The sequence below is a fragment of the Muscardinus avellanarius genome (assembly GCF_963383645.1).
Source record: "Muscardinus avellanarius genome assembly, chromosome: 21".
NCBI classification, from domain to species: Eukaryota; Metazoa; Chordata; class Mammalia; order Rodentia; family Gliridae; genus Muscardinus; species Muscardinus avellanarius.
Window position 1 is genome coordinate 14,718,106 of NC_137807.1, and position 27,968 is coordinate 14,746,073.

Sequence of the window (27,968 nt, forward strand, 5' to 3'; positions counted from 1 at the left end):
GACCCTGCCTCAAAATAAAGAATAATGCTGGGCGTGGTGACGCACGCTTATAATCCCCACTCTTGGGAGGCTGAGACAGGAGGATCGCACAGGTTCGAAGCCAGCCTCAGCTATTTAGTGAGGTTCTCAGCAACTTAGCAAGACCCTGTTTCCAAATAAAATATTAAAAATAGGTCTGGGAGTATAGCCCAGAGGTAGAAAGCCTCTGGGTTCCACCCCAGTACCACCAAAAATAAATAAATAAATAAATAAATAAATAAAAAGAAAGAAAGAAAGAATAAAAATTAGGGATGGAGATGTCGCTTGGAAGTAGAATGCCTCTGCGTTTGGTCCCCAGTACTGCAATAAGTAAATAAAGAGATAAATAAATAAATAGGACAGAAGATATGCTTTGGAGATAGAATGCTTCTGGGTTCAATCCCCGGTAACACACACACACACACACACACACACACACACACACGTTATTTATCTCAATTGCTAAGTATTTTTTGTGCCCTTGAATGTCTGTGCCTGGGGAAGGGCCTTTCTTGTCAACCTAGTCCTGCTCAGGAAGGAGTCTTGTTCATTACTGGCTGTGTGACTCTGGACAAATTGCTTAACCTCTCAGAGCCTGAATTTCCTCTTCGATAGCGATAAACCCTGTACCTACCCACAGCTGCTAGGGGGATACATGAAGTAAAGGCACACATCACAGACCCAGCCCAGTCCCTGGAGCACAGCCCTGGTGTCGAGCCTGGTGGGGTAGAGGGTCTCAAAATGGATGTGACCTTGTGCCGCCCTTGGGAGCTAGCCCAGCAGCCTGGAACTTCCTGCTGCTTCAGTGCCCCAAAGAAGCCAGCTTCTCAGCTCTTCCGCTCCACCTTACTCGCCCACAAGGCCCTTGCGGGTGCGACTCAATGTCGCTCACTCACGGCCTCCCTGGTTCCAGCACCTTCCATCCCAGCTGCCCCCCACCTGTGCAGCGCCGCCCTCCCCTGCCCACTCCCACCAAAGGCCGCGGCTCCGGCCTCCCTCCACTGCCATGAGGCCCGCACTCTGCAGGGCTGAAGTCCAAAGTTCAGTCCCTTCGCTAAGCAGTCGGATAAATGTGAACCTTGGAGAATTTCCCCAGCTCCAATGTAAACAGAGCAGGCAGGGGCCCTGATTCACCAGCCACTGGGCCAGGGTTGGGGGCTGGGGGTGCCCACAGGGCCTGACTAGCGAGGACTGGGGGTCAGTGGGTGCCAGGATCGTGGTTTGTGGCCGCCAGCCGGCCGGCAAGTAGCCGGCCCACAGGTGGGTGGGGGCGGCGGCCAGCTTGGTGGCCGCGGCGCGTGGCACAGAGGCCGCTGAGCCATGGTCTCCAAACTGAGCCAGCTGCAGACGGAGCTCCTAGCAGCCTTGCTCGAGTCGGGCCTGAGCAAAGAGGCGCTGATCCAGGCCCTGGGTGAGCCGGGGCCCTACCTGCTGGCCGGAGATGGCTCCCTGGACAGGGGGGAGTCCTGCGGCGGGAGCCGAGAGGGGCTGGCCGAGCTGCCCAACGGGCTGGGGGAGTCGCGGGGCTCCGAGGACGAGACCGACGACGACGGGGAAGACTTCACACCGCCCATCCTCAAGGAGCTGGACAACCTCAGCCCCGAGGAGGCGGCCCACCAGAAGGCCGTGGTGGAGACCCTTCTGCAGTAAGGAGCTCCCCCCAACCCCAGCACCCCACAAGGAGCCCCGGGTACCCCAGCTCTGGCTGCCAGCTCCTGAGTCCTCAGTTCCCGCCAACTGCGGCCAGGTTGTCCGGAAGGAGCGCAGGGTCCCTGGATGGCTCACAGGGTCCTCGCCGGGAGGTGGGAGCCTCTAGCCCCTGACCTGCCTGGCGCAGAGCCCCCAAGCGTGGGTGGTGCCCTGTGGCAGCTCCCAGGTGGAGGGAAACGCAGACAGGCCCACCATCAGGTGTCTGCGGAGCCAGAGGGTGGGGGACACAATACAGCCACCATGGCCTTCTGGAGCCCCAACCCCAACTCTGCCACAAAATGTTCCCATTGAAGGCCTGGGGGCCAGGAAAACCTGCTCAGAAGGTGGGGCTGAGGCTGGGGCTCTGGGCCCCCCAGGTGTGCAAGCGGTCAGGTGGGAAGCCCAGCTCTTTCTTACCTGAGGGAGATGCAGCCTCGGGGTGGGGGCTGCTCCCCCTCTCCTGGCCTTGCCGTGGGCCCCCACCTGCCTACAGGCTGCATCAGAGGGCTCCGGTGCTGTACCCCATCCTCTCCCCACTCCTGGAGGACTGGGTGGGTCCTGCGCTCAATGCCTCCCCTCTCCTCACAGAGCTGACCTGGTTACTAATTACCCATGTGCGTTATTATTTCTCTTTTGTTTTATAAATTTATAAACAGCAAAAGGCTCTGATAAGGCCTGTGATCATTAACTTGTGGGGACAGTGGCCTGGGGAGGCCTGGCCCAGCCAACTTCCCACCCACGGGGGTGGAGAATGGGGAGCCGGGCGGGGAAGGGTGGGGGCTGCCGGGACCACCCCTGGCAGAGGCGCCGCGGCCTCCCACCCCTGCCTGTCTACTGTGAGCCTTCTTTCTGCTTGGCCGTAGAGATTTCACATAGAACATTTGCCTTAAAGTGGAGATGGGCCCTGGGAGGACGCTGTGGACACTTCCGCTTCACAGATGGGGAAACTGAGGGTTGGAGGGGGAGGAGCTATGCGGGGTGGGGGCGCCAGGGCTGAGGGTGTGTGCTCAGCTGCCGAGGACGAGCTTTTCTGTCCAAGGTCCTGATCCCGGCTAGGGCGGGGGAGGGGTGGACCCTGGCCTTCCTCGGAGCCTCCTGAGGCCCTGGGGGACAGGGGAGCAGCCAGGCCCCCTGACTTGGCAGGAGGAAGAGGGCAAAGGGCTGCGCGCCGCAGGGGAGGGGCAGCGAGCCGGCCTGGCCAGACCCTGGGGAGGGCCACGGGGGCGGGGTGGGGCCGGGCCTGGCCTCCAGGGCCCCAGGTGGGATGGGGGCGCTGGAGTGAGGATGGGGTAAGGGGTGCCAAGGGCCTTTCTTACCTGGCCGTGTGGGGCCTCGGGTCGGCAGCCCCGAGGTGGGGTGGCGGGGTGGGGGAGGCTTGTCCCAGGGCCTTTGAGGGGGAGCAGAGGTCAAAGTGCTCCGAGCACAGCAGAGACCTGGAAGCAGGGGAGAGGAAGCAGGGAGGAAGGAGAGGCTGGAGGGTAGGCGGGAGAGAGGCTGGAGAGAAGAGTGGGGGAGCCCGGGTGAGGGGTGCAGGCCCAGCTGGGAGAGGGGCCGGGGAGAGAGTGGCGGCTGGGAGGAGGCCGGCTTGGGTTTTCTTTAATGCTAACAGCATGCTATTTACTTTCCATTTAAATTTGAGATGTTGCTATAAATTATCAACCAGCTCCTTGTTCCTGCAGAGTTTATAACTAACTACCTGGGTTACTTATTGTTCAGGTAACAAAAGGGACTTGAACACGCCCCAGGGGTGGAAGTGGGGCCTTTAGCCTCAGGGCAGGGGCGAGCCCCCCAGGGCTGAGGAGGCCTTGGTGCTGGAAGGCAGAGGCTGCAGCTGGGGACGGAGGCAGGACTTTGGAGGCTGCTGCCTCTGGAGTGGGGGTTGTCTGGGAAGAGGCTGGTGGGGGCCTAGGTCCCGGGGTGCGTGTGTTTGAGGCTGCAGGAACCTACATTCTTTCCCAGTGACCTTGGGCAAGCCTCTCTCCCGTCCTTGGAAGTCCCTGGCCCCAGTCCCTCTGACCTCCTCCCAGACCCCTCCCTCCAGTGCTCTCTCCCCCGACTGCTGTCCTCAGCACCCAAGCCAGCCCCGCCCAGGCCTCGCCGGGCTAGCCCTCCCTCTCGGCTCACAGGCCCTGCGCCCTGTTCCCTCTCTCCCACCACTGTCACTTACCGACTCCCATCCTTTCTCATTTAGTTATCGGAAACTTATTTATCTCTGTTCTCTACCTCCTGCCATGAAAATAAGGGAACTCTTGGAGGGCAGGGCCCGGGATGCCATACCTACCACTGACTGCTGCCACCTGCCGCCTTCCAACTAGCCCACAACAGGAACTAACGGGGGACCAGGCTTCCCTGAGATCACTCAGCTCCGGGGCCCCTGGGGCGGGCTCCCCCCGTGCCTGGCTGGCCCTTCCTGTCCCTGAGCAGCGCCCACCGCCCTGAAGCTCCAGCGGTGTCCGAGATCCCTGCAGCCCGCGCTGCCCAGCCCAGCTCTGCCCTCTACGGCGCATGCGGGTCATTCCAATTTTGTGAGCCTCGGTTTCCTCTATGAAGCAGAGATGAGCCTGATACCTGTAGCACTGAGCATGTAGCGGTGCAATTAACAGTAGCTGGCCTGCCATGTTTAGGTGTACCATTCTGCAGATGGCAAGTTAGGCCTCAAGAGGCAAAAGGACTCGCCCAAGGTGACCGTCCCACGTGGAAGGCCAGGATATGGCGGCGGCCCTCCTCTCCCACCCTGCTCGGCACCCAGCTCTGTGAGTCTGTACCGAGGCCTCCTTGTGCCCCTCCTCGGCCATTCCCGTGGTTCAGCTTGACCATCAGCTTCCTACCTGTGCTCTACAGCTTGACCTCATTGGGCAGCCGGGCATGGTGGCCCACGCTGTAATCTCAGTACTTAGGAGGCTGAGACGGGAAGATTGCAGGTTTGAGGCTAGCCTCAGTAATCAGCAATTAAGTGAGGGTCTCAGCAACTTAGCAAGACTCTGTTTCAAAATAAAAAATAAAATAGGACTGGAGGTGGAGCTTGGAGGTAGAAGGCGCCTGGGTTCTATCCCTAGTACTATACCAAATAAATAAAAGCTGGATTTGGAGATGCACACTTGTAATCCCATCACGTGGGAGGCTGAGACAGGAGGATCACAGGTTCGAAGCCAGCCTCAGCTAGAGTGAGGCTCTCAGCAACTTAGTGAGACCCTGTTTCCAAATAAAGTATAAAATAGGTCTGGGAGTATAACTCAGAAGTAGAAAAGCCCCTGGGTTCCACCCCTAGTACCACAATAAAATAAAATAAAATAAAACAAAATAAAAAAAGTTGGGTGTGGTGGTCTGGGAGTATAACTCAGAAGTAGAAAAGCCCCTGGGTTCCACCCCTAGTACCACAATAAAATAAAATAAAATAAAACAAAATAAAAAATAAAAAAAGTTGGGTGTGGTGGCGCACGCTTGTCATCCCAGCATTCAGGAGGCTGAGACCGGATGATCCCGGTTCGTGGACAGCCTCAGCTACTTAGTGAGGCCCCGCAACTTAGTGAGACTCTGTTTCAAAATAAAGAATAAAAAATAGGGTGGGGTGTAGCTTGGAGGTCGAATGCCCCTGGGTTCCATCCCCAGACCCACACACAAAAAAAAGAATAAAAAATAGGTCTGGGAGTAGAGCTCGGAGGTAGAAGCCCCCTGAATTCATCCCCAGAGCCACAATAAACAAGTAAGCAAATCAATTAATTAAATTTAAAAAGATGATGATGACAATATGTCTCTGCTTCCTGAGTCTTGCCCCAAACCCTATTTGGAGCTCAGTGTTGTAGAGTGAGCCCAGGGGCCTTCTACCTCTGAGCTATACCCCAGCCCTTTTTATTTTATTTATTTATTTATTATTATTATTTTTTTTTAAGAACTGGAGTACTGGGAATTGAACCCAAGGGCATTCTACCTCCAAGGTACGCCCCCAGCCCAATTTTTTATTCTTTATTTTATTAAAAAAAATTTTTTTTTGCAGTACTGGAGATGGAACCCAGGGGCATTCTACCTCCAAGCTACACCTCCAGCCCTATTTTTTATTCTTTATTTTGTTTTTATTTTGGTTTTTTTGGTGGTACTGGGGGTAGAACCCAGGGGCTTTTTCTACCTCTGAGCTATACTCTCAAACCTATATTTTATTTGGAAACAGGGTCTCACTAAGTTGCTGAGAGCCTCACTAAATAGCTGAGGCTGGCTTTGAACCTGTGCGAGCTTCCTGTCCTAGCCTCCCAAGCGCTGGGATTACAAGTGTGCGCCACCACGCCCAGTTGTTTATTCTTTATTTTGAAACAGGGTCTCACTGAGTAGCAAAGCTACTACTAAGTAGTAGCTGAGGCTGTCCTCGAACCGTGATCTTCCTGTCTCAGCCTCCCAAATGCTGGGATTACAAGCGTGTGCCACCACGCCTGGCTTTCTAGCTCTAATTTTATTTTATTTTATTTTTTGTGGTACTGGGGTTCCTGGAAGCCCTCTACCTCCGGGCTACACTCCCAGACCTATTTATATTTGGAAACAGGGTCTCCTAAGCCAGCGTGCATGGCTGGCTTCGAACCTGCGCGATCCTCCTGTCTCTGCCTCCCAAGCGCAGGGATTACAAGCGTGCGCCACCACGCCCGGCTAATTTTATTCTTTATTTTAAAACCTGGTCTCACTAAATTGCAGAGGGCCTCACTAGTAGATGAGGCTGGCCGTGAACCTGTGATCCTCCTGTCTCAGCCTCCCACGTACTGGAATTACAACTGTGCACCACCACGCCAGGATTATTTATTTATTTATTTGTGTGGTACTGGGAATGGAATCCAGGGGCTTTCTACCTCCGAACTACACTCTCAGACCTATTTGTATATTTTATTTAGAAACAGGGTCTCACTAAGTAGCTGAGGCTGGCTGGGAACCCACAATCCTCCTGTCTCAACCTCTCAAATACTGGGATTACAAACCATGTGCCTGGCTCACCTCCAATCCTTTTTATTTTTTTGTTTTGAAACAGGGTCTCAGTAAGTTGCTGAGGCTGGCCTTGAAGTTGTGATCTTTCTGTGTCAGCCTCCCAAGTCCTGGGATGACAGGTGTGTGCCAGCGTACCCAGCTGCCATGGGGGGATTTGAATCCAGTTTGGTTTGACTCTCAAACTCACTGAGGTCAAAGAGGAGATGCCTGGGGCCTTGGCCTCTTAGCGTGAGTTGGTTGGGGAGAGAGAAAGGAGAGAGAGAGAGAGAGAGAGAGAGAGAGAGAGAGAGAGAGAGAGAGAGAGAGAGAGAGAGAGAGAGAGAGAGAGAGAGAGAGAGAGAAAGAAACTGATTTAGTAGATTCTAGAAAAAAAGTGGTACAGATGGTTTCTCCCAGAAAAGGGGAAGAAAGGTCCCCTTAGCTCTCTTTCTGTTTGTTTGTTTACTTATACCGGAGATTGAATTTAAGAGCATTCCATCTCTGAGTTACAGCCCTTTTTATTTATTTATTTTATTAATTTTGAAACAGGGTCACCGAGCATGGTGGCACACGCTTGTAATCCCAGCATTTGGGAGGCTGAGACAGAAGGATTGTGATTCGAGGCCAGCCTCAGTTACTACCTAGTGAGGCCCTTAGCAACTCACTGGGACCCTGTTTCAAAATAAAGACTGAAAAAATAGGGCTGGGGGTATAGCTGGGAGGTAGAATGCCCCTGGGTTCAATTCCTAATGCTACGAAAGAAAGAAAGAAAGAAAGAAAGAAAGAAAGAAAGAAAGAAAGAAAGAAAGAAAGGGAAAGTGTTTATTTGCTCATATTAACGCGTTTGCGTCCATTTTCCAGCTCTAGGCCTGGTCCTCCGTTAATGTGTGGCACTTGTATTTGTGGGGTGGCTGGCCTTCATTTTATTCCATTTTGTTTTTATTGGTGCGCTATAACTGAACATGATAGTGGAATTTATAGTGGAACCTTCACATCTGCACCTAACCTTAGTCTGTTTCTTTGGCCTGGGGAGGCAGCGTGGAGGGAGGCTCAGTGGAGTCAGAGGGGCGCTGGCGGATCGGGGCCTTCAGTCTGAGCCCAAGAGAGGCTGTGCCAGGAACGATGGCACCGCCTGGAGTCCCAGTGCCTGGGAGGCTGGCAGGAGGATCGCAGGTTCCAGGACAGCTCAGCAACTTAGTGAGGCTCTCAGCAACTAGCCAGACCTTCTTTCCAAAAATAAATAAATAAATAAATAAATAGAGCCAGGCGTGGTGGCACACGCTTATAATCCCGGCATTCGGGAGGCGGAGACCGAGGTCAGCCTCGGCTACTTAGGCCCTTTGCAACTCAGATCCTGTTTCAAAAACCTAAAAAGACTAAAAAAAAAATAAGGCTAGAGGTGTAGCTCAGAAGTAGAATTCCCCACAGTGCAGAATTTACCACAAAAAAGTAAATAAATAAAAATAATAAAAAAAAAGTAGAGCTGGGGGTGTAGCATAGAGGTAGAAGCCCCCCGGGTTCTATCTCTAGTACCACCAAAAATAAGAACAGGAAGAAAGAAAAAAAAAAAAAGAAAGAAAAGAGGGAGAGAAGGAAGACTGAGCCCAATCAGGAGGGAGGAGGGACGCCAGGTGGCTACAGTTGGTGGGGGGGGGGCATCAGATAAACATGTTTGCCCTGCAGCAGGAGGCTGGACTTTGCCCGCACTGCCCTTTGACTTCCCTCTGACTGGCACTCAGGAAGGGGGAGGGGGAGGGGAGAGGCTCCCAGGAGGCCGGGGATCTGGGAAAGGGGGTCCTCAGAAACACGGAACATTCTTTTTATTTTTTTGTGGTGTCAGGGGGTGGAACCCAGGATTTTTTTTTTTTTTTACTTCTGGGCTAGACTCACAGACCTATTTTCTATTTTATTTGGAAACAGGGTCTCACTAAGTTGCCGAGAGCCTCACTAAGTAGCTGAGGCTGGCTTTGAACCCCTGCGATCCTCCTGTCTCAGCCTCCCAAGCGCTGGGATTACAAGTGTGAGCCACTATGCCTGGCTACAAAACATTCCTGAACCCCAGCTGGTCTTTTCTAATTTTTTAATTTATTTTTTGCTACTGGGAACTGAACCCAGGGGCAGGCTACCTCTAGCCCTATTTTATATTTTATTAGAAACTGGTCTTGCTAAGTTAACGAGGGACGTGGCCAATTGCTGAGGCTGTCCTTGAACCCACCTCCCAGGCACGGGGCTTGCAGGCCTGGGTCCCCACAGCTGGCCTGCGTCCCCCTTCTGAGCCCGTTTGCCACCTGTGGGTGGGTCCCAGTGGTGTCTGTGTCCTGGGCTCGGTGCCGGTGAATGCCAGCCCGTGGGGCAGCGCCGCTCACAGCAAGCTCAAAGGAGCCACACTCCTGTGGGTTCTCATTTTAACTTTTATTTATTTATTAATTTATTTTTGCGGGTCTGGGGACGGTCCCCAGAACCACACACACACAAAAGGAGAAAGTCAGAGGGTCACAGCTGGTCAGGTTCCTCCGTCCTCACATCTGGGAAGGTACCAACGAAGGAGGGGCCGGCACAGCTGGGGCCTGGAAGAAGGAGGCCATGAGCCGATTTTTTTTTTTTTTGTACTGAAGATTGTGGTACTTGGAGGTAGAGAGCATCCCGTCTCAGAGTTATACTCCAGCTATTTTTGCATTTTTGGTGTGCGTGTGTGTGTATGTGTGTGAACGCGCACGTACTCATGTGTTTGGGAATGGAACACCCTGGGACATTCTTTTTTTTTTTTTTTTTTGGTGGTACTGGGGATGGAACCCTTCTACCTCCAGGCTACACTCCCAGACCTATTTTATATTTTTATTTGGAAACAGGGTTTCTTAAGCCAGCAAGGCTGGCTTCGAACCTGCGCGATCCTCCTGTCTCCGCCTCCCAAGCGCGGGGATGACAAGCGTGCGCCACCACGCCCAATGTCACCCTGGGTCATTCTATCTTTGAACTACATCCCCAGTCCTATTTTATTTTATTTTGTTATTCTTATTTTAAAACCGGTCTTGCTAAATTGCTAAGGCTGACCTTGAGCCTGTGATCCTTCTGACTCAGCCTCACAATTACTGGAATTACAGGCATGTGGTACCATACCCGGCTCCAGTTTTTCCTTCCTTCCTTCCTTCCTTCCTTCCTTCCTTCCTTCCTTCCTTCCTTCCTTCCTTCCTTCCTTCCTTCCCCCTCCCTCCTTTCCTCCCTCCTTTTTCCCTTCCTTTTTCCCCTCTCTCTTTCTCTTTTTTGTACTGCAGATTGAATGCAGAGGCATTCTATCTCTGAGCTACACCCCAGCCCTGTTCTACTTCTTCATTTTTTATTTTGAAACAGGGTTTCACTAGATTGCTGAGAGTCTTCTCATATGTTGCTGAAGCTGGCCTCAAACCTGAGATCCTCCTGTCCCAGCCTCCCAAGTACTGAGGTTACAGGCCTGCACCACCACACCTGTTCTTACTTTGCTTTTAATTTTACACAAGTACAGCACAGCAGATATAGGAGACAGATTGTCTCATCTGGCTGCACACAGCACTTGTGCATCAGGTGTTTATGGCTTTGTTAAGGACACAGCTGGACTTTTTGGTCATGCCCAGCCTTTTGCCATGATAGCTACCAATTGCCTTCTGCATCTGTCATTTGTCACGTGTGCAAACATGGCAAGGCTCAGATTATTTTTTATTTATTTATTATTTTTTGTGGTACTTGGGGTAGAACCCAGGGGCTTTTCTACCTCCGGGCTAGACTCCCAGACCTATTTTATACTTTATTTGGAAATAGGGTCTTACTAAGTTTCTGAGAGCCTCACTCAGTAGCTGAGGCTGGCTTTGAACCTGCGCGATCCTCCTGTCCCAGCCTCCCAGGCGCTGGGATTAAAAGAGTGCACCACACGCTGGGCATGGTGGCGCACGCTTGTAATCCCCGCGCTTGGGAGGCTGAGACAGGAGGATCGCGCAGGTTCGAAGCCAGCCTCAGCTACTTAGTGAGGCTCTCAGCAACTTATGAGACCCTGTTTCCAAATAAAATATAAAAAAGGTCTGGGAGTATAGCCCGGAGGTAGAAAGCCACTGGGTTCCACCCCCAGTACCACCAAAAATATAATAAAAAAATATATAAAAGAGTGCACCACCATGCCCAGCTCTAAGGCTCAGATTCTAGAAGAGAGCTGTCATGGTGTTACACACCTGTAATCCCAGAACCTGGGAGGCTAAAACAGGAAGATCCTGGGTTCGAGGCCAGCCTTAGCAACTTATGAGGCTTGCAGCAATGGGTTCAATCCCTAGTACAAAAAATAAATGGGAGGGGAGAGAGAGAGAGAGAGAGAGAGAGAGAGAGAGAGAGAGAGGGAGAGAATGAATGAATATTAATGAATTAGTACACAGGCTTTGGATTTACACAGGCCTGGCTTCTAATCTTAGTTCTGCTTCTTTAGGCACTGTTGAACTGAGCTGTATTCATCTGCTAGAAGCATGTTTGTACTGTGAGGGTTGAGGGCTTGAGACAGAGAAGGAGAGAGAATTTATATGTTGTGGGAAATCTGATAATGTCCATTCCCTGTGGGCAGCGGAGGGGACATGAACCACGGGCGGCCTCAGGTCCCTGGACTCACTCTCCTGGGAGTCACAGAACGGGATTCCAGTACCCAAGGGCACACTTGGGTTCTTTGGTCTTTGTTTTTGCTTTTGTCCATTTATCTGTCTGTCTATCCATTCATCCATCCATTTGTCCATCCGTCTGTCCATCCATCCATCTGTCCATCCGTCCATCCACCCACCCACTTACCTATCAAACCATCCGTCCGTCCATCCATCTATACAACATGCACCCACCCAGCCACCTCCCCACCCACTCGTTCCCGTGTCCATCCGTGGTGTACTCCATGTCAGGGCCATTTTGGGTGCTGAGAATCAGAGCTCCTGCCCTGAAGGTGTTGACAGATTCTCCCAGTGGATAAGGGACCTTTCACATTCCCAGGTAGGATGAGGGGAGGGACTTTAAGAGGTTCAAAAAACCGGGTGTGGTGGTGCACGCTTGTAACCCCAGCGCTTGGGAGGCTGAGACAGGAGGATGGCACAGGTTCGAAGCCAGCCTCAGCTACTTCGTGAGGCTCTCAGCAACTTAGTGAGACCCTGTTTCCAAATAAAGTATAAAATAGGTCTGGGAGTCTAGCTCGGAGGTAGAAAAAGCCCCTGGGTTCCACCCCAAGTACTGAAAAAAAAAAAAAAAAAGCCGGGCGTGGTGGCCCATGCTTGTAATCCCTGCACTTGGGAGGTGGAGACAGGAGGATCGCGCAGGTTCGAAGCCAGCCGCGCTGGTTTAAGAGACCCTGTTTCCAAATTTAAAAAGTATAAAAATAGGTCTGGGAGTGTAGCCCGGAGGTAGAAGGGTTTCCAGGAACCCCAGTACCACCCCCCCAAAAAAAAAAGAGGCTAAAAGTGAGGGCCCTCCCTATCTGCACAGCTTCCAGTGGGAGGCAGTCCGTGTGTCTCCTCTGTGTCCACGTGTCTGTGTGTCCAGACGGCAGGGCCCCTGGCCCCACAACCACTTCCGTCCCCAATTCCTACCCCAGGGGACTAGGGCTCTGTCCCAGACGCCGCCCTGCAGGTCGGCAGCCCCGCAGGCGCCCATCCCAGCGCCCCCTTGTCCTTCCAGGGAGGACCCGTGGCGCGTGGCGAAGATGGTCAAGTCCTACCTGCAGCAGCACAACATCCCGCAGCGGGAGGTGGTGGACACCACCGGCCTCAACCAGTCGCACCTGTCCCAGCACCTCAACAAGGGCACCCCCATGAAGACACAGAAGCGAGCCGCCCTGTACACCTGGTACGTCCGCAAGCAGCGAGAGGTGGCGCAGCGTAAGTAACCACCCCGGCGTCGGCCCTGGCAGGGGGCTGGGGGCTTCGCCGCCCATTACCCAGACAGGGGCGCCGAGATGGAGTCGGGGGTTCAACCCGAGCCGGGACCCACTTTGCTGGAGGCGCTCCAGGGGAGGGCTGGGCTAGGGCTGGGTGTCCTAGGCATCCAAAATGGATGTACCCTACATCCCTGCCTTCCGCGAACTCATTGTTTACAGGAGAAGAAAAGATCATGATGATACCCCAGACATGCATTATAATATAGAGAGAGCTTACTCTGTACTGAGCCAGTTCAGAGTATTAAACTTTATTTCAAAGTGGTGAGCTGGCTGTGTATGAAGGAGAGTAATCTATTCTACCTCGGGGAGGCAGAAGTATCAGGAAGGTCTTTACAGAAAGCCTGGCCTTTGTACTCATTCATTCATTCATTCGTTCACTCATTCATTAATTCACTCATCCATCATTTTGTGATACTGAGGATTCAACCCGGGGGCATTGTAGCTCTGAGCTACACCCGCAGCCCTATTTTATTTTATTTTTATTTTTTTGCAGTACCAGGAATGGAACCCAGGGACATTCTACCTTTGAGCTACACCCCCAGCCCTATTTTTTTGTTATTTATTTTGAATCAGGGTCTCACTGAGTTGCAAAAGGCCTCACTAAGTAGTAGCTGAGGCTGCCCTCGAACTGCAGTCCTCCTGTCTCAGCCTCCCAGGTACTGAGATTATAAGCTTGTGCCACCATGCCTGCTGGGGTAACCTTTTTTTTAAAAGTATTTATTTATTTATTTATTTATTTATTTATTTATTTATTTATTTACGGGTCTGGGGATGGAACCCAGGGGCATTCGACCTCCGAGCTACACCCCCTGCCCTATTTTTTATTCTTTATTTTGAAACAGAGTCTCACTAAGTTGTAGAGGGCCTCACTAAGTAGCTGAGGCTGGCTGCGAACTGCAATCCTCCGGTCTCAGCCTCCAAATGCTGGGATTGCAAGCGTGTGCCACCACCTCTAGCCCTATTTTTTTTTTAAGTCTTTACTTTGTGGTTTTTTTTCAGTTTCACTATTTATTTATTTATTTATTTTAATTTATTTTTATTGGTGCATTGTAATCATACATCACATTGGAATACAAGACTTGAGAGGATATACAAGCACACATCATCCAATTAGCCCTTATCCAGTCCCCATCCCATTCCCTCCCCCTCCCTTGATCCCATGCTTGTTTGGTGATTAACTTTGATACATTTGTTTATGTACCTCCTGCTTTTTAAAGAGGCTCCATCCTCCCCTATCCCATACCCTCTGATTGGTCACCTTAATTGCTTCGCTATAGGGCCCTTTCTATAGCTCGACCACTTCCCGTTGCCCCTTTCCTCCTAGTTATTGCTGATTAGGGGAAGCATCTGGTTTTAATTTTCTGCGATATTTCTCTGTGCATGCCGCGTTGCAAATACCGATCCCACTCTTGACGGCCCCAGTTGTGGCCTGGCTACCCGGTGGACTGATCCAGACCTCGCTGGCTCAAGCAGCGGCCTTTCCTCATGGGAGGCCCCGGTTCTGGTCTTGCTGGCCCCGACACTGGCCTAGCCCCTCAGCTGGCTCCGATCCCAGCCTCGGAGGCCCCAGCACCAGCCTTCCTCACGGCAGGCTCCGATGTTAGCCGATGGCCCAGCATCGGCCTAACCCCTTGGCAGGCTCCGATCCAGACCTCGAGGCCTCAGTAGCGGCCTTGCTTCATGAAAGGCTCCAATGCTGGCCGCTGGCCCCGGCACCGGCCTAACCCCTCGGGAGACTCTGATTCCGGCCTCCGAGACCCTGGCACCAGCCTTGCCTCGCAGCAGGCTCCGATCCTGACCTTGCTGGCCCCAGCACCGGTCTAACCCCTCGGCAGGCTCCGATCCCGGCCTCGGATGCCTCAATAGCGGCCTTGCCTCACAGAAGGCTCCGATGCCAGCCTCACTGGCCCCAGCACCGGCCTAACCCCTCGGCAGGCTCTAATCCCTCGGTGGCCTCAATAGTGGCCTTGCCTCACAGAAGGCTCTGATGCCGGCCGCTGGCCCCGGCACTGGCCTAACCCCTCAGCAGGCTCTGAGCCCGGCCTCGGAGGCCCCAGTACCGGCCTTGCCTCACGGCAGGCTCCGATCCCGGCCACGCTGGCCCTGGCACCAGCCTGACCCCTCGGCAGACTCTGATCCTGGCCTCGGAGTCCCCAGCACCGGCCTTGCCTCATGGCAGGCTCCGATCCCGGCCTCGCTGGCCCCAGCACCGGCCTAACCCCTTGGCAGGCTCCAATCCTGGCCTCAGAGGCCTCAATAGGGGCCTTGCCTCACGGAAGGCTCCAATGCCGGCCAGTGGCCCCGGCACCAGCCTAACCCCTCAGCAGGCTCTGATCCCGGCCTCGGAGGCCCCAGCATCGGCCTTGCCTCGCGGCAGGCTCCCATCCCGGCCTCGCTGGCCCCAGCACTGGCCTAACCCGTCAGCGGGCTCGGATCCTGGCCTTGGAGTCCCCAGCACCGGCCTTGCCTCACAGCAGGCTCCGATTCTGGCCTCGCTGGCCCCAGCACCGGCCTAACCCGTCGGCGGGCTCCGATCCTGGCCTTGGAGTCCCCAGCACCGGCCTTGCCTCACAGCAGGCTCCGATTCCGGCCTCGCTGGCCCCAGCACCGGCCTAACCCCTTGGCAGGCTCCAATCCCAGCCTCAGAGGCCTCAATAGTGGCCTTGCCTCACGGAAGGCTCCGATGCTGGCCTCAGCAGGCTCTGATCCCGGCCTTGGAGGCTCCATCACCAGCCTTGCCTCACGGCAGGCTCCAATCCCGGCCTCGTTGGCCCCAGCACCAGCCTAACCCCTCGGCAGGCTCCGATCCCGGCCTTGGAGGCCCCAGCATCGGCCTTGCCTCACAGCTGGCTCCGATGCCGGCCATTGGCCCTGATACCGGCCTAACCCCTCGGCAGGCTCCGATCCCGGCCTCGGAGTCCCCAGCACTGGCCTTGCCTCACGGCAGGCTCCAATACTGGCCTCACTGGCCCCAGCACTGGCCTAACCCCTTGGCAGGCTCCAATCCCGGCCTCGGAGGCCTCAATAACGGCCTTGCCTCACGGAAGGCTCTGATGCTGGCCGTTGGCCCCGGCACCGGCCTAACCCTTCGGCAGGCTCCAATCCCGGCCTCGGAGGCCCAATCACTGGCCTTGCCTCACGGCAGGCTCCGATCCCAGCTTTGCTGTGTCTGTCGCTGGCCTCACCCCTCGGCAGGCTCTAATCCGAGCACCCTCTTCGCCCAACTATTTGTCCTACGTTCTCGAGGGTGCGTGGTGGTGGTGGTGGCAGCATTCTGCTTCTGGGGTCATTACTTCAAAGGTTCCAGGTGTAATGCATCAGATCTCTGCCTCCCCTGAGTACTGGCCACTGCCATTGCCACTGCATCCACCATTTCAAATCTTTCCCAAGCTCTTTTTCCACTCTGAATGTTGTCCAGTCTTCCTAAGCATGCGTGACGGGAGCATTCAACCTTTGGTGTAATTTCTCAAAAAAAAAAAAAAAAAGTTTGGTAGGCTCCGATTTCTGCTTCTCCTGAATACAAGTGTCCACCGCCAACGCGGAGACCGCTTTCAGCACCGCCTTTCTCCTTGGTCTCCGCTAAAGTCTCTCTCCTTACAGGTGATGTCCAAGATTCTTAACAATGTAGAGAAGAAGCAGTCCTTAGCGGGGAATTTTTCCAATAATTCCAGTTCATTTGGATAAGTTTTGTCTGCATCTTCAGTATCCTGGCATCCGCCACCTCCTCGACCCCTCTTTGATATTTTCCTTTTTTCTTTTTCTTTTTTTTTTTTACAGGGTCCTTCCGGGTGGAAAGGGGTTCGCCTAGGGGTGCCCTATCAGCGCCTGCCCACCTGCCCAGGGTTGGGGCCAGAGGCCCGGACCACAGGGTCCTTCCGGGTGGAGAGGGGGTCGCCAAAAGGTGCCCCGCCAGCACCTGCCCACCCGCCCAGGGTCGGGGCCAGGGGCCTGGACCACAGGGTCCTTCCGGGTGGAGAGGGGGTCGCCTAGGGGTGCCCCTTCAGCACCTACCCACCTGCACAGGGTCAGGGCCACCACAGGGTCCTTTCGGGTGGGGAGGGGGTTGCCAAAGGGTGCCCCACCAGCGCCTGCCCACCTGCCCAGGGTCGGGGCCAGGGGCCCGGACCACAGGGTCCTTCCGGGTGGAGAGGGGGTTGCCTAGGGGTGCCCCCTAAGTCTTTATTTTGAAACAGGATCTCATTGAGTTGCAAAGGGCCTCACTAAATAGCTGAGGCTGTCTGCAAACTGCCATCCTCCTGTCTCAGCTTCCCGACTGCTGGAATTACAAGTGTGCACCACCACGCCCAGCTGCCAGCTCTTTTTTTTATTTTTATTTTGAGACAGTTTTGCTGAGTTGCTGAGTCTGCCCTCAAATTTGTGATCCTCCTGCCTCAGCCTACTGAGTAGTGGGGATGACAGGCATCCAACTTCAGGGCTAATCTGATGGACCAGTTTCCAGTAAAGTGAGAGCAGCTGATGTGTATGTCTGGTCTCTTTCTTCTTGGCCACTGCTTGCATGGTCAGCCTGACTTCCAAGTCTGGAGAGATGACAACAGTTCTAGGTCTATTCAGGAAATAATAAGGTTCAAGTTTTTACTCTACTGTGTAACCTTGGATATATATACAATCTCCCTCAGCCTCACTAAAATGGGGATAGTAAATGTGCCAATTCTTTTTTTTTTTTTTTTTTGAGGTCCTGGGGATGGGACCCAGGGACATTCTAATTCAGAGCCATACCCCCAGCCCTATTTTTTATTCTTTATTTTGAAACAGGGTCTCACTGAGTTGCAGAGGACTTAAGTAGCTGAGGCTGGCCTTGAACCACCATCCTCCAGTCTCAGCCTCCTGAATGCTGGGGTTACAAGCATGTGCTACCATGCCCGGCTAATGGGTGTGGTGGCAAATGCCTGTAATTCCCGTAGTTGGGAGGCTGAGACAGGAAGAGTGCAGTTTCGAAGCCAGCCTCATCAAGTTAGTGAGGTTGTCAGCAACTTAGCAAGACTGTTCCCAAGTAATTAGATAAAAAATAAATAAATAGGGCTGGGGGTGTATCTCAGAGGTAGAATTCCCCTGGGTTCACTCCCCAGCGCCCGCACATGCACGCGTGCGCACACACACACAGAGTGCTCAATCTGAACGCATGCCAGTGCTCAGTGCTCACCCGGTGCCCTGTGTTGAGCAGGATTGGGCAGTTATGTCCTGGTTCTGTAGAGAAGACGGAAGGAGGGGTTGATTGATGGTGTCTGCCATGGACATGGTTTAAGAGAGTGGGGGCACGGCCGAGCATGGTGGCGTACGCTTGTAATCCCAGCATTCGGGAGGCTGAGACCGGAGGATCACGGTTTGCGGACAGCCTCATCTACTTAGTGAGGTCCTCTGCAACTTAGTGAGACCCTGTTTCAAAATAAAGAATAAAAAATAAGGCTGGGGGTGTAGCTCAGTGGTCGAATGCCCTTGGGCTCCATCCCCAGACCCGCAAAAAAAAAAAAAAAAAAAAAAGAAAAGAAAAAAGAAAAAAGAAGTGGGGCAAGCGTGCTGGGTGTTTGTTGTTTCTGGGTCAGATGATTTCTAAGGTCTAGCTGTGAGCTCCCCTGGTTCAAGTCCTGGAATGAGAAAGAAGCAGGACATGGCCAGGGAGCTCTGTGGGCAGGTGGCTGGCGCCGGCTCACGGCTCTCTGTGTCTACAGAGTTCACTCACGCAGGACAGGGTGGGCTGCTGGAAGAGCCCGCTGGTGACGAGCTGCCGACCAAGAAGGGGCGGAGGAACCGTTTCAAGTGGGGCCCAGCATCCCAGCAGATCCTTTTCCAGGCCTACGAGAGGCAGAAGAACCCCAGCAAGGAAGAGCGTGAGACCCTGGTGGAGGAATGTAACAGGTAGTCTGGCCGGGGGCTGCAGGGCTGGTCTGATCGGGGCTGAGGAAGGCTGGGAGGACAAGGCGGCTCTGGGTCCTGAGCAAGGCTCCCCAGACCTTGAGAGTGCCTGCGGTGGAGAGGCGTGGGGAGGACTCGGGATCTGCTCAGAGTCTTAATCCTAGCTCTAGTCCAAGCACCTGCCAGCAACTCTGGGTGGCTGAGCGCCTCATTTCATCCCCTCCCCAGCCCTATTGCTATTTTGCTGACATTATGACTGAAATCAGAGACCCTAGGTTGCTTGCCCAAGGTCACACAGCTGAGCGGGCTCCCTGGGCCTGGCCTGGAGCCTCACGGTGGCCCTTTCTGCAGGGCGGAGTGCCTCCAGAGGGGGGTGTCTCCATCACAGGCTCAGGGGCTGGGCTCCAACCTGGTCACAGAGGTGCGCGTCTACAACTGGTTTGCCAACCGGCGCAAAGAAGAGGCCTTTCGGCACAAGCTGGCCATGGACACGTACAGCGGGCCCCCGCAGGGGCCAGGCCCGGGGCCAGCGCTGCCGGCCCACAGCTCCCCCGGCCTGCCCCCGCCTGCCCTCTCCCCCAGCAAGGTCCACGGTGAGTGCTCTGTGGGGGTGGGCGGGGTCAGCAGGGAGAGGGGAGAGCAGGTGGGCAGGCGAGTTGGGGAGGACAGCCCTGGTGGTGCCTGTCACCCAGATCGCATGGCTCTGTGGTCCAGCTCCAGTCCACCCGACTCCCTGACTTCATTCCTTCGACCCCACTCCACTCCGTCCATCCCCGCCCTGTTCCGCTCGGCTCCTTCCCACTCCGGTCACTCACTCTCCACCGCACCCCCCCACTCTCCACCCTGGATCGCCACTGCCCCTTCCGTCCATTCCACTCCACCCCTTTCTCTTCAATCTAACTTGATCTGGGTGACCTCAACACTTTCACTTCAAACCTCCCAATTCAGACCACATCAGTTCAACTCAATGCAGTCGTATTCCGCTCACTATAAACGATGGCATTATGTCTGGTGTGGTTCAGTTCAACCAGTTCCTATTCCGTCCCTTGGGCTTAACTCAGTGAAACTCAGTGAAACTGTCATGCCTCGGTGTCTGCCACCAGGCTGGTTCCAGGACCCCCTGCAGATACTCCAGTCCAAAGATGCCCATGTTTATTATATAAAATGGTGTAGTATTTGCATGTAACCTATTTAATTCTCCACATATTTTCTTTATTTGTGGTGCCGGGGATTGAACCCAGAGGTATTCTATCTCCAAGCTATACCCCAGCCCTTCTTATTTTGAAACAGGGTCTCACTAAGTTGCTGAGAGTCTTACTAAGTTACTGAGGCTGGTCTTCCTTCTTCCCTTTCTTTTTCTCTTTCTTTTTTATGGGTACTAGGAATTGAATCCAGGGGCATTTTACCACCAAGCTACACCTCAGCTCTCTTTTTGTTTTGAAACAGGGTCTCACTGGGTTGTTGAGAGTGTTGCTAGTTGCTGAGGCTGTCCTCAAATTTATCTTTCTGCCTCAGCCCCCAAGTACTGGGATTACAGGCATGCCTCCATATACTTTATTTATTTTTATTTAGTGTTACTGGGGATTGACCCTAGAGGCGTTCTGCCTCCAAGTTACACCTCAGCCTCTCTTTTGTACTGGGGATTGAATCCAGAGCCTCTGAGCTACATCCCAGCCTTTTATTTCATTTTTATTTTGAAACAAGGTCTCACTAAGTTGCCTGGGGCTGGCTTCAAATCTGTGATCCTCCTGTCTCAGCCTTCCATGATTACAGACATGTGCTACCATGCTCAGCTTTTTTTTTTTTTTTTTTAAACAGGGTCTTCCTACTTCAGGGGTTTTACTACTTGCAGAGGCTATCCTTGAACCTGTGATCCTCCTATCCTAGACTCTCAAATGCTGGGATTACAAGCATGTGCACCACCATGCCAGGCTTATTTTTTATTTTGGAGCAGTGTCTCACTAAGTTGTTAAGGCCTCACTAAGTTGCTGAGGCTGGCCACAAACCTGCGGTCAACTTGTCTCAGCCTCTTAAATACTGGGATTACAGGTGTGTGCCACCATGCCTGGCTTACTTCAGCCCTTTCAAAAGGGATTTTTTTGGAAACAGAGTCTCCTTAGGTTACTGAGAGTCTTGTTAAATGGCTGAGGCTGTCCCCAAACCTGTGATCCTCTGGTCTCTGCCTCCCAAGTACTGAGATTACAGGTATAGGCCACCATGCCTGGGTCTCCATGTACCTTATTTTTAAATATTTATTTATTTGTTTGTTTCTTTATTTATTTATGTGGTACTGGGGATGGAACCCAGGAGCCTTCTACCTCCAGGCTAAACCCCTATTTTATGTGTTTATTTATTTATTTAGGTACTGGGGGTGAAACCCAGGGCTCTCTACCTCCAGGTTACCCTCTCAGACATATTTTATATTTTATTTGGAAACAGTGTCTCACTAAATCGCTGAGTCTGGCTTCGAACCTGTGATCCTCCAAGTACTGGGATTACAAGCGTGCGCCACCACGCCCGGCTTTATCTTTTTATTTAGATACAGGGTCTTACTAAGTTGCTGAGGCTGACTTTGAATCTGTGATCTTTCTGTCTCAGCTTCCCAAGTACTGAGCTTACAAGTATAACATTATACCCAGCTTCTCCATATACTTTACATCACTTCTACATTACGTATAACATCTAATACAATGTCAGTGCTATGTAAATATTTGCCATACTGTATTATTTAGAGAATAATGGCAAGAAAAATTTGTATGTGTTCAGTCCAGATACAACTTTTATTTCCAAATATTTTGATCCCCAGTTTGTTGGGTACAAGGAAACAGAACCCACAGATACAGAGGGCTGACTGTACAGCTCAGTTCAGGTTAATCCAATTCAGTTTGATTTAATTCAGTTCGGCTCAATGAGCTTACTCTAGCTTAACTCATTTCAGGTTCAACACAATCCGGTTTAATTTCCTCAGTTCCACTACACCCTTTTCAAGTTGCTCAAGTTTAAATCCATAAGCCCGATTCAGATCAGTGCCATTGTCGCGCGCGCGCGCGCGCGCGCGTGTGTGTGTGTGTGTGTGTGTGTGTGTGTGTGTGTGTGTGTGTGTTATTGAACCCAGGGGTGTTCTCTGTGCACTACAACCCCAGTTCTATTATTATTTTTTTTTATTTTGAAACAGGGTCTCACTAAGTTGCTGAAGCTGGCCTTGAACCTGTGTTCCCCCATCTCAGGCTCCCAAGGGATAGTACAGGCAGCGGGGGAATTGTAGCTAATGAGACACAGCGCTTACATTCCAGGAGCTGGAAGCAGCGACACGGGCGTGGTCTAAGGCAGACACTCAGCAGTTTGCTGGCTGCAGAAGATGGGCAGCTGGCCCGAGCCGAGTGAGGGAGTCTGGCATGACCGGCCTTTGGGAGCAGGTGAGGACAGGATATGGGGCGCTGAGCTGGACACTGCTTCTCACTCCAGGTGTGCGCTATGGACAGCCTGAGACCAGCGAGGCAGCAGAGGTGCCCTCCAGCAGTGGTGGCCCCTTAGTGACAGTGTCTGCACCCTTGCACCAAGTGTCCCCTACAGGCCTGGAGCCCAGCCACAGCTTGCTGAGCACCGAAGCCAAGCTGGTGAGTGTCCCCATCCTGCAGGGGAACCTGCCCATCCCACTTCCTTCGGCTGGGAGACCCTGGGGTGGTCTCCAGGGAGGCAGTGTGGGTTCCATTCTGGCTCAGCACAGCTTCCCTGCAGGTCTCAGCAACCGGGGGCTCTCTGCCCCCTGTCAGCACCCTGACAGCACTGCACAGCTTGGAGCAGACTTCCCCAGGCCTCAGCCAGCAGCCCCAGAACCTCATCATGGCCTCGCTGCCTGGGGTCATGACCATCGGGCCCGGTGAGCCTGCCTCCCTGGGCTCCACGTTCACCAACACAGGCGCCTCCACCCTGGTCATTGGTAAGCTGGCGGCTGGGCAGGGCACCAGGGGTGGGGGTAAAGGAGGTCATAGCTCCCACCGGATCTAGGGGCTGGGAAGAGCCGCCGGGATTTGTTTGTTGGCTCATTCATTTATTCATTCATTCATTCAGTACAGTGCAGTGATACATGAATGAGCCAAACAGACAAAATCTCAGAGACCAATGTAACGCCCAGTTCAAGGAGTCCCCAAAGACCACCAGGGAGACCGTCACCGTATGCAAAAGCAAAGAGCCTTTATTCGACTCTCAGACCTCACTGGCCCAGCAGCTCCCTCCAGAGCGCCCCCCTTCCAGCAGTTAGACAAAGCTTTTATTGCAGTTAGGGTAGGGGTGGGGGAATTCCAACTTAGCAATTAAACAATTGGGCCACTTTTAAGCAGGGGTATTTGGCGCAAGGGCATTGGCCCATAATGACCACATCAGCTTAAGTATTTTATCTATTGTAGCCAGGGGCCTTATAACAAAATGGAGTCACATCTGTCAGGGTTCTTCACCAAAGCAGAGAGGCAGGTAATAAGCATAATACATAAATTACATTGTACTTAAAGCCGAGTATGGGAGGCTGAGACAGGAGAATCACAGGTTCAAAGCCAGACTCAGCAACTTAGAGAGGCTCTCAACAACTTAATGAGAATCCTTTTCCAAAGAAAAAGTGAAGGCCGAGTGTAGTGGTGCACACTCGTAATCCCAACACTCAGGAGGCTGAGACTGGAGGCTTGTGGTTCAAGGATAGCCTCAGCTACTTAGTGAGACCCTGTTTCAAATTAAAGAATAAATAGGGCAGGGGGGTGTAGCTTGGAGGTCGAATGCCCCTGAGTTCCATCCCCACACCCGCAAAAAATCAAACAAAAAATAAATAAAAAGTAAAATAGGGCTGGGGGGGGTACAGCTTGGAAGTAGAATGCTCCTGAGTTCAATCCCCAGGACTACAAAAAATAAAAATAAAAAGTAAAAAAATAATTATAGTACTTAGAAGGCAAGGGGGTGTCTGTGGGAAAAACGGAACAGGGTAAAAGGGATTGATGTTTTCTAGGTTTTTTTTTCTTTTTTTCTTTTTTGGCACCCGGGATGGAACCCAGGGGCATTGTACCTCTGAGCTACACCCCCAGCCCTGTTTTTAAGTCTTTTTATTTTTGAAACAGGGTCTCATTGAGTTGCCAAGGGGCTAACTAGCTGAGGCTGTCTGTGAACCGCGATCCTCTGGTCTCCGCCTCCCGAATGCTGGGATTACAAGCGTGCGCCACCACGCCTGGCCTGTTTTTTTTTTGTTTGTTTTGTTTGTTTGTTTGTTTTTTAAGCTCAGCAACCCAGGAACTATGATGGAAATATATGCTATTGCTCAACACTACAGACAGATAGGAAGCAGCGGAGAGAGGGGAGCAAAGACTTTTGCTCTGCTGTGGAACACAAGGGTTCCAGGAAACCCAGTTTGACAACCTTTGAACTGCCTGCCTCTCCCACCAACCCAGATGAGGAAGTAAAGGCTCAGAGAAGGGGAGTGACTTCCAGGACTACTTATGTAGCCTTGGGTCCTAGTGCAGGGCTGCTCTGGGAAAGAGGGATGGGGCTCCAGGTATGCTGGGGGGGGGAAGGGCGGCTCTGGGAGGCCCGCTGACCCCTGCCATTCCCGCGCAGGCCTGGCCTCCACGCAGGCGCAGAGCGTGCCAGTTATCAACAGCATGGGTAGCAGCCTGACCACGCTGCAGCCGGTGCAGTTCTCCCAGCCGCTGCACCCGTCCTACCAGCAGCCGCTCATGCCACCCGTGCAGAGCCACGTGGCCCAGAGCCCCTTCATGGCCACCATGGCCCAGCTGCAGGGCCCCCACGGTGAGTGACCGGGCCGGGGGTGGGCAGAGGGCAGTGCGAATGTGCCTGCGCGAAGGTGGCAGCGACTCTGTCTGGTGCGGACCAGTGCTGTGACAGAGGGTGTCTTGGGCCACAAGAGGCTCCGCGTGTGAACATGCATGGCTGTCTGTGCACACGTGCCCGTGGCTACCTAGTGCACCTCAGTGCGTACATGTGTGTGTGCGCGTGTTTACACACCCTGTGCAGGAGCACAGGCCATAGCCCTTTCTTTGAAAGTCTTGGGGGTACTTCAGGGTTCACTATGCTTCTGATGTGTGTGTGTGGGAGGGTACTGGGCCATCTACCTCAAGGCTACATCCCTAGATTTATATTTTATTTGGAATCAGGATCTCACTAAGTTGCTGAGAGCCTCACTAAGTTGCTGAGGCTGGCTTCAAACCTTCGATCCTCCTGTCTCAGCCTCCCAAGTACTAGGATTACAAGCGTGCGCCCCTACACCCAGTTTATGCTTTTATCTTTTTTTTTTTTTGTGGTATTGGGGGTGGAACCCAGGGGCTTTCTACCTCCGGGCTATACTCCCAGACCTATTTTATACTTTATTTGGAAACAGGGTCTCACTAAGTTGCTGAGAGCCTAAGTAGCTGAGGCTGGCTTCGAACCTGTGTGATCCTCCTGTCTCAGCCTCCCAAGCGCTGGGATTACAAGCGTGCGCCACCATGCCTGGCTTATGCTTCAGATTTTATCTTTTAAATTAGGGCTTGGTTGACTGTCCTCACAGCACCGTTTCGACAATAGCAGAAGCAGGTTAGAGACTCGTGGAACCTCACCCAGGTTCAGTGGGGTTTGCCTCCAAATGAGCTGTGGGGCCAACGTTATAGAAATCACTTGGTCTCAGATCTTTTTGGAATTGGGGTCATGGACTTGCATGTGTCTCTGTGCACATGTGGTCAGAAGTGTACATATTCTCATGTGCATGTGTTAGGCTTTCCCACGAGTCGCCGTGGGACTCAGGGTTAAGTGTGTTTTGTGTGTGCACGACCGTCTGCTGACCTGTGCGCAGCTCCCCAGTGTGGGCCACCCGCCTTTCCTTCTGGCCCCTGCATGTATGCAACAGCGCCTGCGCTTAGCACAGCAGCACCCATGCTTAGTACAGTGGGGCCTGTGCTTAGCACAGCAGTGCCTATGTTTGGTATAGCAGCACCCACACTTACTACTGCTTAGAACAGCAGTGTCTGTGCTTAGTACAGTGGTGTCTGTGCTTAGTACAGCAGTACCCATGCTTAGTAACGCAGTGCCTATGCTTAGTACAGCAGTGCCTGGGCTAGTACAGCGGTGTCTGTGCTTAGCACCGTGGTGCCTGTGCTTAGTACAGCAGCACCCACACTTAGTACCGCAGCGGGGCTTGGTAGAGCGGGACCTGTGTGTAGTGACAGCACTAGTGCTAGGTCAGCAGCACTGCTCCCGCAACTCCCATTCTCTCTCCTACCCACAGAGGCGCTGGATGTAGTTCCAGCCCCTCTCCTGTTAATCCCCAACAATCCCCAAACAGCCGGGGAGAGGCCTGTCCCTGCCCTCTGGAGCTGGGCCACTGGGCAGCCCCAGAACCCAGCTTCGAGGCCTCCCAGAGGGGTCCCGGGTACCAAGTCTGTATGCTCTTTCCCTCGGGTAGCCCTCTACAGTCACAAGCCCGAGGTGGCCCAGTACACCCACACGGGCCTGCTTCCGCAGACCATGCTCATCACCGACACCACCAACCTGAGCGCCCTGGCCAGCCTCACGCCCGCCAAGCAGGTAAGGGCCCGCCCTGCCCCTGCATAGCCGCACCCCAAGCTCCCCCAGGGGCTCAGGGGCTGCCCTCATCCCCCAGGTCTTCTCTCCTGACACCGAGGCCTCCGGTGAGTCTGGGCTTCATGCACCCTCGTCGCCAGCCGCCGCCATCCACGTCCCCAACCAGGACCCCGCCAGTATCCAGCACCTGCAGCCTGCCCACCGGCTCAGTGCCAGCCCCACGGGTGAGCGCCCCGCCTGCCCACCGGCTCAGTGCCAGCCCCAGCCTGCCTAGGGGCTCAGTGCCAGCCCCACGGGTGAGCGCCCCGCCCGTCCCTTGCTGCCCCAGGCCGGACGCGGGCGGTGTGCGCAGCAGACAAGGCAGGGGCAGGGCGCTCTTTGCCGATGAAGCGCCAAGCCGTGAGTGCAGCCGAGGACAAACAGGGCCAGCTCATTGGCTAGGGCTAGCGATTAACTGGAAGAGGAAGGAGAGAGGATTAAGAGGCAAGCGTGCGTACCACAGCCCAGAAGTGACTCCCGGATGTGCTTAGTTTGGCTCCACTCAGGTTTAATACTCTGAATCGGTGGCCAACATTTTAAAAGCAGGTGCTGTCATATAGAAACCACTTTTCCAGGGAGACTGGAGGACTCACATTTCTGCACATGATGGAGGGCACGCTCTCTGGCCCCCGCTGCCCGTGCCCTGGTTAGCTGTCATCCACTGCTTGGAGGCACCTGGGAGGCAGGCTGCTGGCTCAGCCTGGGGCAGCCGCGATTGTGACTGCGGGCAGGCTGTCCCCCTCCAGAAGCCTGGGCCCCACGGCCCCCATGCAGCCCCGCTCCAGCAGCCTGCGCGTTGTCACCCTCTACACACGGTGGGAAGGGGCTCTCCTCTCCCACAGCCACCGGGTGGCAGAGCCGGGACTTGAGCTCAGGTCCAAACCCAAAGCCGGTCATTGGTCAGTTCTCCCAAGACTGAGCCGGCAGGTGTGCACTTGAAAAGGGGGTTTTGCCCTGAGGAACCGCTCACCTGACTGTGGGGCTGGCAAGTCAGCCCTGGCCGGCAGGGGGCTGGGCCCCGGCAGCTGCCAATCCCGCGGTGTCAAGGCACAATTCCTTCCCTGGGGAACTCATCTTTGCTCTAAAAGCCCTTGGGGAACTCATCTTTGCTCTAAAAGCCCTCAACAGATTCGATGAGACCCATCTGCTTTATCAAGGGCAACTTCTTTTACTTAAAGTCGGCTGAAGCGGGGCACGGTGGTGCACGCTTGCAATCCCAGCATTTGGGAGGCTGAGCCAGGAGGATTGTGGTCCAAGAACAGCTTTAGCTACTACTTAGTGAGGCCCTTTGCAACTCAGCGAGACCTGTTTCAAAATTAAGAATGAAAAATAGGGGTGGGGGTGTAGCTTGGAGATAGAATGACCCTGGGTTCCATCCCCAGTACTGAAAAAAAAAAAGTATCTAGTGTCTGATTCAGCGAGTTGACACAAAAGGGGACCACACTGCCTCACCAGGGCTTCCTGTGTTCCTGCCTCCTAAGGAGGCCACTCCTGGGTAGAGGCTTGCGTTGGGGTTCCTGCAGCCCTGCCTCAGCACCCCAGGACAGGTGGGTGGGCAGCAGGCAGCAGCTCCCTTTGCCTCTGCAGTGTCCTCCAGCAGCCTGGTGCTGTATCAGAGCTCCGACTCCAACGGCCACAGCCACCTGCTGCCATCCAACCATGGTGTCATCGAGACCTTCATCTCCACGCAGATGGCCTCATCCTCCCAGTAACCATGGCAACTGCCTCCGAGGGGCCGGTCCCCAGAGCCTGCACTGCCTGCTTGGGGGAGAGGATGTCTGAGCCTGCCAAGTTCCTGCTGCCGGGGCTGCTGCTCTTCCTGGAGCAACCTGCCTCGCTCCTCACCCTGCTCTGCCGCCTCAGAAGGGGACGGTGCCCAGGTGCCCCTACCTGAGAGCTGTGTCGCTCACAGGAGGGGGCTGTGGACAGCTGG

The 27,968-nt window shown here is 53.8% G+C and overlaps 1 protein-coding gene across 3 annotated transcripts; it reads left to right on the plus strand.

Moving 5' to 3' along the window:
• Positions 1–1,338: 1,338 nt before the first annotated feature.
• Positions 1,339–27,747, plus strand: HNF1A (HNF1 homeobox A; the record flags this gene model as incomplete). Of its 3 annotated transcripts, none has more annotated exons than XM_080717496.1 (10): positions 1,339–1,664; positions 12,313–12,512; positions 18,259–18,445; positions 18,794–19,035; positions 21,908–22,059; positions 22,181–22,382; positions 24,038–24,229; positions 25,878–25,999; positions 26,076–26,220; positions 27,578–27,747. In XM_080717496.1, the coding sequence occupies 10 exons, from the start codon at positions 1,339–1,341 to the stop codon at positions 27,745–27,747; spliced, it is 1,938 nt and encodes a 645-aa protein (XP_080573622.1). The 3 variants fall into 3 exon arrangements, with proteins under 3 accessions (XP_080573622.1, XP_080573623.1, XP_080573624.1); XM_080717497.1 differs by having other exon boundaries at positions 27,623–27,747; XM_080717498.1 differs by lacking the exon at positions 24,038–24,229 and having other exon boundaries at positions 27,623–27,747.
• Between the last annotated feature and the right edge of the window lie 221 nt (positions 27,748–27,968).